The following is an 18,489-nucleotide window of genomic DNA, read 5'->3' as shown; positions in this document are numbered from 1 at the left end:
TCACCATTACTCACATCTCATATATCATCCAAAATTACAAAGAAATGCTTTCTTATATTTTTACGAGCTTTTAAGGAAACAGAAGGTCCAGGTTTTTATTATATTTGTGTCATCATTCAATATTGTATTTATTTCTAGCAAGAAAGAAAGCTTTAAACATGCATCACAATGTTCTATTATTTTTCATTAAAACATAACCCTCTGACTATTATATTCTTGTATTTTACGTTTGTTTTGCTACGGTACTTTGCGTTTCCATGACAACCAATGTAAACAACCGCAGACGAGTCAGCTGATAAACTCATGTTTCTAGGGGCAGTTGGGTGGACGTCTCTCGGGCTCCCATGTCTCCAGTGTTTATAGCTTAGCCTGTAGCCATTAAACTTGAGCCTAAGGATCATTTAGGATTTGGAAGTATAATACTGTGGTTTATATACCTAAATTTTGCAGAACTGTTCATTCTTTTGCAACTTATTTACCGTGGTTAATATCACAATGGTTCTAAAGTCTAGAGCCTCTCCATAGCATTTCATTGTACGTACAATCTTTTAACTTTAGTCTGGCTGTAAAGAATGCCGCCTTCCAATCGAGAGTGCTTAGTGTAGTAATAGATTAAAAAGTGCCATGAGTAAGGTATAGCCCCCAATGAGCTATATGAAATATGGGACAGGAGAATGAAAAGCTGGGCCATGTTAAAAGTGAAGGAAATATAGCATCATAGTTTTAATAAACTGTAACAGCTCAGTATATGTAATCCCAATATGTGTAACACCATTCCTCTCTTCCCTCTCATGCCAGTGGCACAGGTCACTTCATAGTAGAATGTATTGCTCAGTGTTGACAGTGAGCAGTGGACCCAATTCCTCTTGAAACTAGTTTCAGGAAATGCTTGGGATGAGGTTATAGAGTGTAACCTCAGAGATAAGCGACTGAACATGGAGACTGCCAGAGATCAAGCACTGTAGAGAGCCACATAGGCAACCAAAGCCAACACATGCAAGCACGTTGGAGCCCTTGCTAACAATAAAAACGAATCCCGGTATGACCAGACAGTGAAGATCGCCACACTGATTTCTTGAAATCCATCGAATGTGTTTTGTATCTTAGTCATTCCACCAACAGACAAATTTTTATTTAGCTTTGGAAAGATGTCTGTCGGTGATAGGGTGAATGAAGGCTGTCATCTAACCCTCTTTCTGTTTGAAGGGTATGTCTGTCCTATCTTTGATTAATTTATCTGTAGGTAGGAGGAATATAATAATGCCACCAGAGTGATATGGCTAAGTACTGGTACTGTACTGGTACCACATGTTCACTAACTCTTGAGTCCATCCATGCATCATCCATCATCCAGTCCTGTTCTACCCCATTAGGAGCATATGACCAAGGCACTCAGTCTCAACACTGAAGATGAAAGTGAGCCCCTTCAATGAAAAACGTTATGTCCATCAAGCCCAGATAATCTTTAATCCTTTGAGTATCATTCTGACAAAACACAAATGTTTGAGCCTTGTCTCTGTCACTCTGAGTGTGTAACATCCATAGTTTATAGAAAAATGTGATGATTTTGGTGCATTATCCTCAGAACATAATTCCTTGAGATGGCCACCTTGTCAGGCATCTTGTTGATCTCATTGGAGACTTTCCTTGCTATTATCACAAGGTTTCCATTTTGTTTGGTGTAAGAGTCAAATTTAGACTGCCACTGTGATCTTACCTTGAATTCTAACACAACCTGTTTGCCTGAACTTATGTGGCAAAGCCGAGTATTGGTTGAGTAGGCTCCTGAATTTTTGCTGGTTATGTTTATGACTTGGTGTAAATTTGCCCTCATCTCATAGAAAACATGCAGTCAGTGGTAATATCCATTTCACCTGAAAAATTGAAAAACATCACACACACACACACACACACACACACACACACACACACACACACATCCATCCATCCATCATCCAATCCTACATTGCCCCATGAGCGTAGGAGCCCAGGGCTAGGCAGTTGGTCTCGTCATTTAAGATGAGAGTGACCAGCCTTACTCATCCCTTAGTGGCATTACATGAGCAATCAACCCCAACCACCCTTTGGATATAAACCTTCACAGGCTTAATCCAACTGGAGCACAATAATTACCCATTAAACCACCAGGTGCCAAAATTTGATTATATGGTTACCACCCAGCATAGTAAATGGTTTCCTGGTGTAGAGGAAACCATTTGGCTTGTCACTCAGTGTAGAGTCACCCACAGGCAGGAGGAAAAGGAAAGACAGAAGAGGGAGTATAAAGTCACCTGTAGGCAGAAGGACGAGGAAAGAATGAAGGAAAGAAAGACAGAAGAGGATGGAAGGAAAAAAGGATGGAAGAGAGGAAAGAGCAGACACCCGAGAGCAGCACTACATCGAGTGAGTGGATGGTGAGTGCCCCCACCTACACACACACACACACACATACACAAATATATATATCACCACCAGCACTGCAAGTTATCTGCTGAACAAAGGCCTTCCCCAACCAGCTTCATGAATTCCTTGAGTGAGTCAAACTCTACCAGGTTTTGCATACAGACTCCTTTATCTCATCTCTTCACTTCCTGTCTGGCCTTTATCTGCCACACCTGCAGTCTCTTGGAGTCCAATCAGTCTGCCTCTTGCTCCATCAGTTATCCCTTATTCTTGCTGCATGACCTGCCCTTTGTAGAAATTAGCATAGCAAATGCAGGAAACATTTTCATTGATTTATGTGTTTATGTACCTGTTTAATATTATTTTTGTGGTGTCACCAGGCATCACCTCTGAGTGATGGTCCATACAAAACATTATTTTTTTTTTTAATGTGTTACAAAAATAGCATTTGTCATAACTGTAGTTCTAAAAACGGGCAACTACCACAGGTTTCATCAATAGGGATTGTTTTTAGTTTCCAACTTTTTTCAGATATTATCCAAAACTGTTTCCACTAGGGAGGAGGGGGATTAAATGATGATGGTGATGATGATGATGATTATGTTCCACTACTAGTACCATTACTAATTCAAGGTAACTCCATCCTGTCATTGTACTATGTATGGAACTCATTATCAGAGAAATAACAAATGAATTAGTTGGAGAAGAACAGGGTCTTAGGAAGGAAAGATGCTGTGTAGATCAGATATTCATACTTAGGTCTTTAGTGGAAATGTTTCTACAGAAGGGAAAGAAGTTGTATGTGACCGTCATGGATTTGATGAAAGCATACGACAGAGTGGATAAATACAGAATTGGGAAAATATTATGAATATATGGAGTAAACTGGAAGCTGTTGAATGACGTGAAGAGAAAGTGTGAGGGTGCTAAGGCTGCAGTGCATGTGGATGGTGAACTGGGTGAATTTTTCTATCTGAATGTTGGATTGAAACAGGGATGTATCACATCTCCATGGTTGTTCAGTCTGTATATGGATGGGGTTAAAAAAGAGATACAAGGTTGGGCAGTGGATGTTGGAGTGGCCCTAATGAGAAAGGGCAGTGTTTGGAAACTTCCTGTCGTTTACAGATGATACTATATTGTTAAATGAAGATGAAGGGGAACTACAAGGCTTGGTGGATGAGTCTGGGAGTGTGTGTAAAAAACAGAATCTAAAGATGAATGTTGGGAAGAGTAAAGTTATGGTCTTTGAGAGAAATGAAGTCAGTGAATGCACAGTAAGGTTGGATGATGAGGAAATGGAAAATGCTTATAAGTGCTTGGGTAGTGTGATGAGTAAGGATGGAAGTTTGGATGATAAAATGCTTGAATGGGTACAACAGGGAAGAAAGGTGACTGGTTCTTTGAAAGCAGTGATGGAAAATAAGGAAGTGTGCATGGAAATAAAAAAGTCACTGCATGAGAGTATGGTAATACCAACTCTAACATATGGAAGTGAAGCTTAGACCTTGTTGGAAGGACACAAGTCAAGAGTGAGAGCAGTGCAAATGAGTTATTTGAGAGGAGCATGTGGAGTTACAAGGAGAGACAGATTGACAAAGAAGAAAGTGAAGGAGTGTTGTGGTATGGATGTGGATGGGATAGAAAGCATTAAGAGAATACATTGAGGTGGTCTGACCATGTGGAAAGGATGGAAGGTGAGAGACTAACGAGGAGAGTGTACGTGAATGAAGTGAAGGGGGGAAGAGGGATGGGGAGGCCAAGGATTAGAATGGCAGGAGACAGGGAGACATGAGGGCGATTTGTTTGTGGCCACCCCTTATGAGATTAAGGCGTCTGGCAATAGATAGACAGATATTACTGATGCAAATTACGCCAGTTTCAAATGGATATACATAACAATCGGTAGAGAGGCGGCTTGCAGTCCTGATGGACCCAGGTTCGAATCCTGGCTGGGGCAGGGAACAGTTTAAGGATTTGACTTTCATAAAAGCAGACTTTCCTGATCTACCAGATGACCCACCGACATGTCGTAAAAGCACCCCCGCTAATACCAGTACACCAGTCCTGTATGAGACAGACCTAGCATGTATTCAGTATGGACGGTGGGTGTTAGCGCCGAAGTGGTGACATGTGGAGGTGTAGGAGGACTATTGGGTCTTGGGATAGGCCACTGCCCTCAAGAAATAGGCCCTAAGCCTTTGGCCAGAGTCGGACACAAAAAAAAAAAAAAAAAGAAAAAAAAAAAAAAGAAAGACAAAACAAGGTGTACAGTGAAGAAAAATTACTTAGGAAGAATTGAGCTAAAAATAATAAACATAACACTAGGGAACACCAGCCATATGGCACTAAATAATATAAATAAATGACATGAAAAAGAAATAGGAATAAAAAGAAGCAGAAGTAAGAGAGATCCAACCATCCATCCCTCATCCAATCCTACGCTGCCCCATGAGATGCATAGGAGCCCAGGGCTAGGCAAGTTGGTCCTGACATTTAAGATGAGAATGACCAGCCTCACTTATCGCTGAGTGGCATTACGTGAGCAATAAACTCCAACCATCCCTTGGATATAAACCTTCACTGGATCAATCCAATTGAAGTGCCATAATTACCCACTAAACCAGCAGGTGCCATGATTTGGTTGTATGGTTACCACCCAACGTAGTAAATGGTTTCCTGGTGTACAGGAAACCATTCAGCTTGTCACTCAGTGCTGAGTCACCCACAGGCAGAAGGAAGAGGAAAGAATGAAGGACAAAAGACAAAAGAGGGAGTGTATAGTCACCCATAGGCAGGAGGACATGGAAAGAATGAAGTATAGAAAGACAGAAGAGGAAGGAAGGAATGGAGGGGGGAGAGGAAAGGGTAGACACCCGAGAGCAGCACTACATCGAGTGAGTGGATGGTGAGTGCCCCCGCCTACCACAGTAAGAGAGATACTACAAAAAAAGACTACTAATAAGAGGGATTGCACAGAGGAACAGCACTAAAAGAAAAGAAATGAATGGGAGAGCAGCTCAGGAAGAAACATAGTTGTCTCCAGTCATTTGGAATACTATCTTTAGCTTCATATAGCCACAGCATCCAACCCTTTAGAATTAATCTGGCCACAGATCAGAAAGAATGGAGAATGAAACTGATTGGAAGAGTGTATGTGAGTGAGGTGAAGCAGGAGAGAAGGAGAAAGGGCAGACCAAGGATGAGATGGTGGGATGAAGTGGAGAGATATATAACAGAGGGGGTGTGTGAGCTGAAAGGAGGGTAGCCAAATGGAAGAGGACGAGACATGGGAGAAAATTGTTTATAGCCACTCCTTGTGGGATTAAGGCATTTAGCAATAGATAGATGGAGATAGATAGATCAGTGTCATCAGCATCATATGCTTTAGATTCACCACACTTATTTTTAAAACCATGGAGTGAAGAGCAGGAGAGGCGGCAGGATTTTTGTTGACATTATCACTGTACCCAACTTTAGACACGTGAAGTTTTTGTAATAACTGAGTAGATTAAATAAACTAGAAAATTCATGTTGATTTATGCATGGCCTTCAAGAGTAGCTTTGTACATTGTAGATCATCCTTATACAGTAACATGGGGTTAAATATGAGTCATGTCATTTTAGAGTCTTAATTTAACTGATTTCAGAGATTTCACAACACTTCCCTGGCAGTTTACTCTGCACATTACTACACCTCAGCATCCTCTTGTATGTTACTGATGCGGAGTATGTTAATGCTAAAAAGGTATAAAGAACACACAAGAAACTGCTAAATAATACAGTGTGAAATAAGAACTTAAGATGTAATGCCTCCTATGTCACTTAGTAAATACCCCTCAGTCATGGCACAGTGCTGAACATACTGTACCAGCATTTTTCAGAGAGCTATAGACAGAAAGTGCATTGAAAATGAAATGAACTTTAATTACTAATATAAATTATAACATCATTTTGTAATGTACATATGTGCTATTACCCTACATAACAAAACAGCAAATTATACCCTACCAAGCCTTTACAGGTAGTTACACAATATTTTCCTATGTGACTACCAAATATTTAAGTTATTTTTCAGTTCCTTCAATCTGACGATATATTTTTTACCCCCTTCATTCTGGAGGCATTTTTCATATTATTCATGTTACCTCCAAACAATTTTACATGGCACTGGTGAGACATTTTGAACTGGAGAGGTTTCCTACGGCTTTCACATAGCATTCTACTTGATGTCTCCCTGTTTCTGAACCAGACCATCTAGTGATAGCAAATATTAATGATTTGATGGCACCCATGAGGGACAATGACAGGCAGACCAGAAAAGTGCACAGGTATGTGAGTGAGGTGGAGGGTGAGATCAGGGATGAGATGGAGGGATGATGCTTGTCACCAAGAAGTGCTCTGAAATGGATATAGACCCCCAGAACTGTCTTGTTCTGCCACTGAGCCAAATAAAATAAACTGAACAAGGATGAAAATCTGGGTCAAGTTAGAATAAAAAGAATTACTTACTGAAGGTAGTATGTGCAGTACAGGACAGGGTAACAGTGCTTTTCTTTGTGACAAGGATGGACTGGGGACCCTGTCTATAAACTCTCCAAAGAGTATGTTGTGTTAAAAGACTGCTTGTATAAACTCTCCAAAGTTTGTGTTTAACATTGCTAGCATACACCAGTCAGTTTATTTTCAATCATACAGCTACCAAATACTTCAGAATCAAATAACAGTAAAGTGACAAATGTGAAAAATAAAATGAGCTGTGCTACTAGCCAACTGTTATGGAGATTTATTTATTGTAAAAGTTGCTTACAGTCTTTAACAGATATGTCCCCTGAATACAGACCATCATAAATTCACATTACATATGTGGAATAATGTAACAAAACTCAGAAATACTATTTAGTGTGGTGTATCTCTGAAATACTATATCAGTCCTGTATGAGACAGCCCTAGCATGTATTCAACATGGACGGTGGGTGTTAGCGCCGAAGTGGTGACATGTAGAGGTGTATGGTATGTAGGAGGACTGCTGGGCCTTGATAGTAGGCTGTGAAGCCTATGCCCAGAGTCGGACACATTAAAAAAAAAAAAAAAAAAAAAAAAAAAAAAAAAAAAAATAATAATAATAATAATAATCTCTGAAATACTGTACAGTATGGTGTATTTCTGAAATACTGTACAGTAATGTATATCTCTGAAATACTGTACAGTACAGTCCTGTTTATCTCAGAAACACTATACAGTATGGTGTGTCTCAGATATAAGACTCTAATATTAAAATGAATAAACAGGTGAAGAGAAAAATAACAAGAACTCTGGACTAGGTATATCAGGAACTAATAATAGGGTGGTTTATGCACTCTCCAATCATGTATGCTCTGTGGGAACATCTAAAACTGCTGGTGTGAGGAGCACAGAGATTTTGGCTGTTTCATTGAATTATTATTGATCAACCACAGGTGCTGATGGGGAGCTTACACACAGTGGTGCACTGTTCACCCTGGGTGGAGGGAAGCAGCTGCAGGATCTACCTATTAGCCAAATCTCATATTTCCCTGCACCTTGCCATGGGAAAGGACCCTGGTGAGGTGCTGCCTACCACATGGGGGCACAAGATCCCTACAGTGTGTATGTACTGTACTGTACCTATGGGATGGACCCACAAAGGCAGCTGCATACCTGTGGTTGACAGGTCTGCTTGGACAGACAGACCAGGGTTAGGTAGCAACTACTAACCAGCCACACTGTCAATTAACCAATAAAAAAGTCAGCACCATAAAGAATGAGCAGGGTTACACGATATATAGAAAATGATGTGGTGCAGACACCAATAACACTGGGTGAGCAGATTCCGCAACACCAGAATTGGGATGCGTAGTAACAGACCACCCTGTATATAACCCCTTCAGTATCAAGGACCACCTGAGGAGCTCTGTGGAGTAACTCCAAATGGGCAAACACCAAAATTAAGAAAACAGAGGACAGAATACTGGCTATATGTGATTTTGGACATATGGTGCCTTCGGAATGCCTCATATTATTTTTATGATTTTACTCCATGGAGGACCTGTAAAGGTGCCATGGGTAAAATAATCTGTTGTCCAACCTCATTTCTCTTAGTTTATTGGTCTGCCATATTCAGAGTTACTCCAAGTTTTCAGTGCAATATATTCCTGAGATGATTTGTAACTACTGTACAGTACTTACCATACTATAGGTGGTAAACATTTAAAACACAGTGTTTATTGAGCCTGGGGACATTGTATTAATTTTCTTTTGCCATCTCCAAATTTATTCAGCTTTTAGAGAAACTTTTTGAACTTGGGAGGGCATTAAGGACAGCCTTAATGAGCCCCTTCAATGCCTTTCATAAGCTGAAAAAAATTGCCCAGTAGAACAAGAAGAAGAAGAAAAAAAAAGGATCACCCAGACTCAGAGCGATATGTCAAAATTAATGGGAAAAACTAACGACTAACTGTATATTACTTAACAGAAATAACTGATAAATGCTTTAATAATAACAACAATGATAAATACAACTAATAACTTTATACCGTATATACAGTACAGTATACTAGTCATTTAACCCATACCATCCCAGGCATTTTTGCAATTTTGTACCCACCCAATCCTGGACCAAAAATGGAAAAAATTTTTTTTGCATAAAACAATCCAAAAGGATATATAAATCAAGGAAAAGCAAAAAAAGTACTCCTTATAAGAGAAATAAGTGCAGGATGGCCGTCCATCGTGTTTCTAGCCCAGTTTGCCGAGCCATGAGCTATGTTTTCCCACCCAGCTGGGCGGGATGAGAGAGAACAGGGGGAGGAGAATGGGGGAATCCCCTTTCTCAATATCCTTCTCCACTGTCTTATATTCCTCCCCAGAAGAGTCATCCAGGTCTTCCTCTTCTATAGAATCACTAAATGAAGGGACAGAGGGTCCATGTGACAGTGTCAACCACCTCCTCCAGCCCAATGTGGCGGAAAAATGGCGTGACTTCCGCGACATTCTAACACTGTGACGGACAGTGGCACACTGATGTTACCCAGCCATGCAGAACCAAACTCCGTGCTACAAGTGCTTGTGCACAATGTTGCCATTACACTAAGCAACTCCTTAGCGAAAAATTAGCTAGACTGAAGCAGTCAGAGACGCGCTACAGTGCTCGAATTATGCTATTGGCATCATCACATCGCTGGGATTACTCGAGACGTTTTGTACCGTCGGCACCATGCTGACGGCGGGATTGTACGGGTTAAATAACAAACTTATCAAATAGTAAATCTCTTGATTTACACACACAACACTACATTGCAATGCTACACATTTTTAAACAATACACCCTGGCCTCTTATGCTCCTCGTGGGGCAACGTAGAATTGGATGGTGGATGGATACAGTAATAATTAATAGTAACTAATCTCTTACAATTGGCCTACCATTTTAGCTTGATACAACACCCTCAACTTAAATGCTGAGCAGTGATGGGTTGAACTATTTGAGGGCCTATGGGTGCAAAAGTTTATATGAATCATTTTGACCTCTTTTGATGTATTTCACCTTCATACAGTGCAAGTCCTCTCATTTGGCATCTTTGGGACCAAGCAGGTGCTGAAAGAACAGAAACTGCTGAGTGACTGGGAAAACCTCCCGAAAAGTTTCTAGCAATCATGGTCAGTCACCCCGATGCAACCAGTGTCTAGCATGTATTACTGGTCAACCCTAAGCACTAAATATTTAATAAGCAATTTATATTTAATGTATTTAATGATACGATACACATGAACTTACCTTAACCTAGGTGTATTTACATATGTACACCATGAAACAGCATGACAAAGTTTCCAAACTTTCGAAAGGTCTCGCTCACAAAGCCAGACACTCCCGAGTTATGACAGCCGACCGTGCATGCAGTGTTGGCAAGCAGAAATCAAGCATTAAGCTCAACTTTAAAGTGTGCTAAGCTATAGGTGATCTGTTCAAATTTTTGTGCTACATTGGACCTCAAAATTCTTTAGATATAGAAGAAAATCTAAAAATTACTGGTGCTAAATTATTATGGAAAGTACTAAGTTATCATGAGAAGTGCTAGATTTAGTGCCAACAATGCCAAATTGGCAACTATAGGCCCGCAGGTACCTGCGATGAGCTGGCGGCCCTGTCGCGGGTGCCAACTGGCTCAGCATATGTGCCGGAAGAGCAGAGAACTTTCATAATGGGACTATTTATGAAAACCACCGAATGATCGGAAATACATGTACCTTAAGACCAGACACCGAATGAGAGGATTTTTACTGTATTTAGGGATGACTTGTTACTGCACAAGAGACTTTATAGCACCTCTTTCCTAGCAACTTATTTTTATCTGATGAGCTTAAATTATGAGGTATGATTAAATTTCCCTGATTACTAATAAAGCCGATCCTCCAGTTCGATTACATATGGCCACAAACTATGCTAAGAGGAGGTAGGGATCTTCATCAGGTTGATCTCTTTCATGTTAGATTACATGCACTATAAAGGAAGCAATAGTTATAATGCTTCCCCCACATTTGTACTGTATCAACCAATCAGCTGCAATGATGGGAGGGGACCTTCACCGGGATAATTCACCCCTTCAGTACAATGACAACTTTTATATGAGGACCTCCATGGAGCAAACCATAATGCACCAAATTGGAAATCGAGAAAATGGAGGAAAGAATGATGAATTTTGGACACATGGTGCTTTTGGTGTTCCTCCACAGAGTGCCTCATGTAATTTTTATGATGATGCTCTGTGGAGGAACATCAAAAAAGCCATGGGTAAAAATAATCCATTATCTAACCTCCTCTTTCTCATCTGATCGGTTATGGCACATTTGGTAGTGGTAGTAGTTGTTCCCTAGGCAGTCAGAAAAAACAGCCCCTAGCCCCTGAGGAAGGTCACAGCCAAGACCGGGTCCTACAGAGCTCTCAAGGAATGTATGCTGTTTAGTTGGTGTAGGTGACTGTGTGCAATGCAGTCTTCCATATTGTGCTTAATAGTATGGGTGCTGTGTTACATCCTGGACAGGCATCAGCAACGGAGTCATCCAGCCTCTTCTGGTAACTCAAGAGGGCTGGATGATGCCCACATCTCAGCCTGGCCAGGTGGACCCTGTCCTCACAAGGGAGGTAGGATTCAGAAGGGTGGATATTAGAAGGCCATGCATGCTGCTGTGTGTTGTCTTCGAGTGACTGAAAGGAGCAGCGAATTATTTGAGCAAGGATATGCTCCTGGAAGGTGGTTTGAGGTGGGCGAGGGGGTAAAGATGACTGTATTTGTGTAAGGTATCGTGTACTGGGTGTTGTTTTGATATTCCTTGGTGTGTGTGTGGATGTGCTGCCATGTACTGTAGTGGATGTTGTGGGTTTGTGGAGGCCGTGGCGAGAATTTGGTGCCTCTCATGTCTAGATGATCCTTGACTTTGAGGACTTTGGTTTCTTGGTGTAGGTGGTCTGTGGGCGTAGTAGCTGTGCAGCCTGTGATTATTTTTAGGGCCTTGTTCTGTATGGTCTGTAGAGTGTTGTTGTGTGTTTTAGTGAGGTTAGAAGCCCAAGCAGGGCTTGCATAATTCACCACTGAATGTATATATTGTTTGTATACTGTGGTGGTGGTTTCTTTGTTGTGTCCAAATGTTGTATGGGCAAGTGCCCTTAGGATGCTGAGTCTTGGTGTTAATTTATTTTTAATGTTTATGATGTGTTGTTTAAATGACATTGATGTATTGTATGTTACACCAAGGATTTTGTGTGTGTGTGTGTGTGTGTGTGTGTGTGTGTGTGCACGTGCGTGCGTGCGTGCGTGTGTGTGTTGTTTAGGGTGAGGTGTGGAATGTCTTTTTTTTTTTTTTTTTATGCGAGGAAGAAGGAACCAAAGGCCATGAGCCCGCAGTTAACAGTTCCCTCCAAGAGAAAAACAAAATACAATAGAGCGCCAAATTCAAGATCCGATCATTTGAGATGCCTGGACACACTGCGTTTGAAAGACTGGAGATCATAGGCAGCAGGAAATACAGAGAGAGGGAGACAGTTCCAGAGCTGACCTGTTGCATAAATGAAAGACTGGGAGTAATGGTTAACTCTTACATTAGAGAGTTGGACAGAAAAGGGATGAGAGTTTGCTGCCAGACAGGTGCTATGTGCCCGTCATAGAGGTGGAGGAATGCAAGCAGACAGTTCAGAGGAGCAGTGACCATTAAAGAAGAGATAGAAAAGAGATAAAGATGCAACAGTGCGACGAAGAGACAGAGGTTGAAGGGAGTCAGTAAGAGGAGGAGAGTTAATGAGACGAAAAGCCTTTGACTCCACCCTATTGAGAAGAGCTGTATGTGGGGAGCCTCCCCACACATGAGAGTTGTACTCCACACAGGGGTGGATAAAACCCCTGTATAGAGTCAACAATTGTGCAGGGGTAAAGAAAGAGCGGAGTCAGCTTAGCACACCCAATCTCTTGGAAGCAGATTTTACAAGAGATGTAATATGATCTTTCCAAGATAAGTCCCAAGTAAATGAAACCCCAAGCATGTTCATGGATGATGCAGGATTAAGCTGAATATTATTAAACATTAGTGGGTATACCTGTGGAAGATTTTGTCGGGTTGACAGGTGTAAGAACTGAGTCTTTGATGCATTAAAAACAACCATATTATTTTTACCCCAGTCAGAGATACGAGCCAAGTCAGACATTAGGTGTGCCATAGCCTCATCCCTTGTTTGTTGAAGTAACTGTTGAGATGGGCGTTGCGGGAACCGAATGGAAAGGTGAAGGGTGGAGTCATCAGCGTATGAGTGGATAGGGTTAAATGTACAGTTTAGAAGATCATTGATGAATAAAAGGAAGAGAGTTGGTGACAGGACAGAGCCCTGAGGAACACCACTGTTGACAGATTTAGGAGAAGAACGATGGCCGTCTACAACAGCGGCTATAGAACGACCAGAAAGGAAGCTAGCGATGAAGGCACAGATAGAAGGATAGAAACCGTAGGAGGGCAGTTTGGAAATTAAAGATTTATGCCAGACTCGATCGAAAGCCTTTGAGATGTCAAGTGCAATGGCAAAGCTTTCGCCAAAGTCCCGAAAGGAGGATGACCAGGAGTCTGAAAGGTAGGCGAGAAGATCGCCAGTGGAGCGTCCCTGACAGAACCCATACTGACGATCGGAAAGAAGGTTGTGATAGGAAAGATGCCTTAAAATTTTTCTATTGAGAATTGACTCGAAAACTTTTGAAATACAGGACGTCAAAGCAATTGGACGATAGTTGGAGGGTTGGGAGTGGTCACCCTTCTTTGGGACTGGCTGAATGAAAGCAAACTTCCAGCAAGAAGGAAAGGTACAAGTTGACAGACAAAGGCGAAAGAGTTTGCCTAGGCAGGGTGTAAGCACTGAAGCACAGTTCTTGAGAACAACAGGAGGGACTCCATCAGGCCCATATGCCTTGTTAGTACTGAGGCCAGTGATGGCAGAAAATACATCAACTGAAGAAATTTTAATGTCAGCCATGAGGAAGTCAGAGGGGGGAAGTGATGGAGGAACAGCACTGGAATCGTCTAAGGTGGAATTGGAGGAGAAAGTCTGTGCGAAGAGATCTGCTTTATCAGTAGAAGAAATAGCTACTATGATCTGCTGTCCAGTTTGTGAGAAGGGTCACTGTAGATTTGGCTGGAGCTACTGTGAGTCTGTTTGTGGTGAACCATTCGTGTAGTGTGTTGAGGTAAGGTTGGAGGATGTGTGTGGCTGTGTTTGCGTTTTGGTGTGTACATGTATGTCGTCTGCATAGGAAGCTATGTGTATTTGTGGTGTGTGGGGTGTGGGTATGTTGTGCATGTGTAGGGTAAAGAATGTAGGGGACAAAACAGATCCTTGGGGGAGGCTTACTGCAAAGTTTCTGATGTTCAGTGACTGACCGGCAAATGTTACACGTGCACATCTGCCTGCTAAATAGTCTGCCAGCCATTTTTTGTATTATTGTGCATGTTTGTGTTGAATATATTGTTTGTGAGGTTGTGACAGGGGATGGCATCAAAAGCTTTGCCAGTGTCTAGTGTGACTAGGAGTGTTCTGTGTGGTGGCCTAGCTGAACGGTTGTCATCAAAAACTCCCTGTGTAAGGTCTGCAAGAAGAGTGTTTGGGGCACATTTGGTTTTACTCCATGGATAGCCTCATATTTTGTTTCTGTTAATGACTCTTGTATTTTATTCAGCTTAGTGAGAGGACATGTGTGAGTGAAGGGATTAATGGAGACTGTAAGTCCTTTTACATGGGCCTCTTCTTAACAACATAAAATAATGCAGTGGGAATGAGAATATAAGAGATGGGACCTACACGTGGTTGCACTGTCCACCCTGGGCAGAGCAGCTGCAGCACCCACCTGGGAACCAAATCTCCCCATATTTCCCTGCACCTTGCCATAGGAAGGCCCCTGGTCTGACCTTGATAAGGTGCCGCCAACCACAAGGGAGCGCTTGTTCCCTGCACAGTGTACTGCATAGGTACTGTGCCTGTAGGAAGGCTCCAAAGAAGCAGCTGCTTACCTGTGGTCCACAAGTCTGTTTGGCCAAACAGACCAGAAATAAGCAACAACAACAGCTCTTCATTTAAAGCCATTTCATCATTATGATGCTAATTAATTATTTCCTATTCTTTATTTAAAGCTGATCACAGTCTGTGATGTTGCTTTGAAGTCATAGTTTTAAAAAAATTATTATTAAACCCCTCAGCCATAAACCAGAGCCAAGTCTTACTTAAAGCTGTTTTACTAAAGCAGTACTCTGTATGCACATCCCAAAATTTAAGTGAGTAGTAACTTAATAGATACTGTGTTGTTACTGTTATGGCCCCAATTCATATGGATGTGAACCTAGTGGACTGCAAGTGAAGATTCTTTTCTGCAGTCTACCCTCCTTCTTTCAGGGCACAGGAGGACAGGTGAGGGGTGGAGGAAAACATCACAACTGTGTGACAACTTCAAATCTTTTAGACCTGCGGTGATGAGGCAGGCTTTATCTAAGTGACAACCTTTTAACTTATTGCTATTGGATGATTTTATTCAATTTAGGAATGGCATCTCATACTGAAGGGTTTATCAATTATATCTATAACATCTTCAAAGGTGAAAGACTGATGAAGAGAGCGTATGTGAGTGAGGTGGAGGGGGGAAGAGGGAGGGGAAGGCCGAGGATGAGATGGAGGGATGGGGTGGAGAGGTATATGAGAGAGGGGGGTGTGAGATGGGAGCAGGGCAGTGAAATGGCGGAGGACAGGGCGACGTGGAGGCGATTTGTTTGTGGCCACCCCGAACAGGACTGAGGCATCTGGCAACAGATAGATAGATAGATAGATAGATCTTCAAGATGAAGTATCAGCCCTGAGCTGATTAAAACTGCCAGATGGCACAAAAAAAATATATATAAATAATAAAATAATAATATTCCCATGCCTAAAAAGCCCAGTGACATACTTGTAACTTGACATCATTGTACTGAAGGAGTTGTATACAGAATAACTTATACCTGTATCTGCAATTCATTCCTTATTAGTATTACACTTGGCCACATCTCACACCCTTCCATACCAGCCCACACTCCCTCACTCTAACTCCATCCCCTGTAACTACAGTCTATTCAGCACTAGAATCAAAGTTCCTGGTGATGGCATTTGAGTGAGGTAAGGGCAGATGTGGCAGGGTGCAATCTGTAACTCTATAAAACTAACTTGGAATGGATGATACAACTTTCATTAGCCAGCATCACTACAGCCTTGGCAGTCCATTACAAGCAGCCAAGGATGCACTGTTAGAGGCAGTTTTCTTGTTTTTCTCTGGAGTCATTTTTTCTCTGACATCATTAGTGACACTTTTGGACGAACTGCTGTAATTCTCGTTAGTCTCTCTGTCTTTTTCTTCGCTGGCAGCCTTGTTGATATTGCTGTCTCTGTCTACACCCCTTTTCTCTCGGCCCTTCTTGTTATCAATAGTCTCTGCTGAATTTCCTTCATTCTCTTTAGCTTCTCTGTCTTTTTCTTTAAAACTGATTTCAACTGAACTTTTGCCCCTTTCTGTAATCTCTGCAGTTTCTCTTTCTATTTCTCTAACTTTCTCTGTATTCTTTCTATCCATTTCTTTGTCCCTAACCTTACCTACACCTTCACTTCCAGGCACTGGCGAGGTTATACTGTAGACAGCAATGTTCCGCTTAAATGACGGGTGGAAAACAATGGTGGCACCAAGCTTCACTCCACTTCTGCGACACTCCATGAATCGCTCAGCAAAGAACTGGTTTGTTTTGTTCACATCCGGGTGGTGGGCATATTCTTCCAGCTGTGAAAAGAATTTATATTAAGTTCCTCTCATAAGTCAGAAGTCACCCTTTCTTTATAGTCTTTCAAGGTTTGGATGTGCTGGAAAGAATTAGGAGACGTATCCTGAGTTAACTTGGCCATAAGGACAGGAAGGAACAAGAAACTGACAAGGAGAGCCCATGTTAGTGAGGTAGATGGGGAAAGGGGATGAGGTGGAGGGATGGGGTTAGGAAGTAAATGGATGAGGGTGGCATGCCCTGGAAGAAGGTCAGCCATATGCTCGAGTCTGGATGACACAGAGGCAATCTGTTCATGACAACCCACTCTGGGATTACTGCATCTGGCTATATATGGATAGATATCTGGCAGAACTAACACCTGTAACAATGTGAGGGTCTCAGCATGGACTCTGACCTTGTATATAAAGGTGTTTTATTAGTGCATGAAAAAAGTAGTCTACTGTACTCTGAAAAAATTCTAACAATAAGGGGAGTTGACTATCAAAAAAATCATTGGTTGAAGTAAGAATAAAATATAAATGACATTAGGTGTATTCTTCAATCTCTTATCCCCTATAGCCTGAAAAAATAATTTCTATTATATTCTTGTTGATGACAAGTCTACATGTAGTGGTGCTGTGTACCCTGGGTGGAGCAAAGCAACTACAGTGTTCACCTGAGTGCCAAACAACCTCATATAGTATTTCCTTGCACCTTGCCATGGGAAAGGACCTTGGTCAAATCCAAATGAAGTGCTGCTTACCACAAGGGGGCAATGGTTCCCTACACAGTATGTACTGTTCTGTATCTGTATGGCCCCACAAAAGCAGTTGCTCACCTGTGGTTGACAGGTCTGCTCAGCCAGACAGACCAGGATTAAGCTACAACAAAAAGGTATGCTGCTATGAGACGATTCTCAACTTAGGAGGCAACTGAATAAAGGGAGCTTAGAAGGCTACATTTAACCCCTTCAATTCAAAGCATCTCTTAGTGAGCTGAACAAAATTGTCTGGAAATGGTAAAAATAAAGTACAAAAATTTATCATTCACTGTCAGAGAAGTACTAGAGTTGATGGAGACTCTGTTACAAGAGGTCTTCCCTATGGTGAATGAAACAGTCACAAGCGGCAAGAATACAGTTAAACAGATATTGTACTTGCGTCAGTTATCTACCTGTTTCCCCTTCATTCAGTGACAAGCAGAGAGTTTGGCTGAACACACAAGTATCTCCGGCACAGATGGCTGGAGGTGCAGACTGAAGTACAGTCACCTCGCACATAACACGTGATCAGAGAGTGCGGAAACAATCACAGCACGGCCCTTTTTTACTGAGTCCACGATATGGTTAAAATGCAATTTTGACAAATATTACGCGGGTGGAGAAATTGCCCATTTCTTAAATGAACGTACTACGCTGCTATGATGAGTGAAAATGTGGCTTGAGGCCAAAAATTATGGAATATTTAGTCAATATGTGAGACAACTGGTCAAAACATGGTTAAAAACAGACAAAACGCGGCCAGATTTAGTCACAGCGCGCGTTGCATCAGACCGTGATGAATCCCCTGATCCTCCCTGCCTCTTGGTGGTTTGCCCAGACCCAGCCACAGGTTATGCCGATTTTGCTGGATACTAAAATGCATGTATGAGATTTGGTACTCATGGTAGTGCTAAGAACATCTGGTACGACTTAGACAAAAAAATGCCAACCAATTTTCTGTTAATGATCTGTGATGAGTGTGGTAGGTGGGGGCACTCACCATCCA

At 41.8% G+C, this 18,489-nt stretch overlaps 2 protein-coding genes across 2 annotated transcripts in view; both read right to left on the bottom strand.

The window, feature by feature from the left end:
* Nucleotides 1-18,489, bottom strand: part of LOC145415317 (trypsin-1-like) — a 230,982-nt gene that overhangs the window by 37,851 nt on the left and 174,642 nt on the right. The gene's annotated exons all lie outside the window — the stretch shown is intronic.
* LOC145415336 (uncharacterized) overlaps nucleotides 10,527-18,489 on the bottom strand; it is a 34,892-nt gene continuing 26,929 nt past the window's right edge. Inside the window, exons 8-10 of the mRNA XM_080284613.1 lie at nucleotides 16,563-16,743; nucleotides 14,751-14,897; nucleotides 10,527-10,612 (exon numbers count right to left, since the gene is read on the bottom strand). Of these exons, the coding sequence (XP_080140739.1) occupies nucleotides 10,527-10,612; nucleotides 14,751-14,897; nucleotides 16,563-16,743 (414 nt within the window). The remainder of the gene's footprint in view (nucleotides 10,613-14,750; nucleotides 14,898-16,562; nucleotides 16,744-18,489) is intronic.

Source organism: Coenobita brevimanus, chromosome 102, assembly GCF_032717465.1.
Source record: "Coenobita brevimanus isolate Jiangsu-jjx chromosome 102, ASM3271746v2, whole genome shotgun sequence".
Classification (NCBI taxonomy): Eukaryota; Metazoa; Arthropoda; class Malacostraca; order Decapoda; family Coenobitidae; genus Coenobita; species Coenobita brevimanus.
The sequence above is the reverse complement of the archived record's forward strand: the minus strand, read 5'-3'. Positions and strand labels throughout refer to the sequence as shown.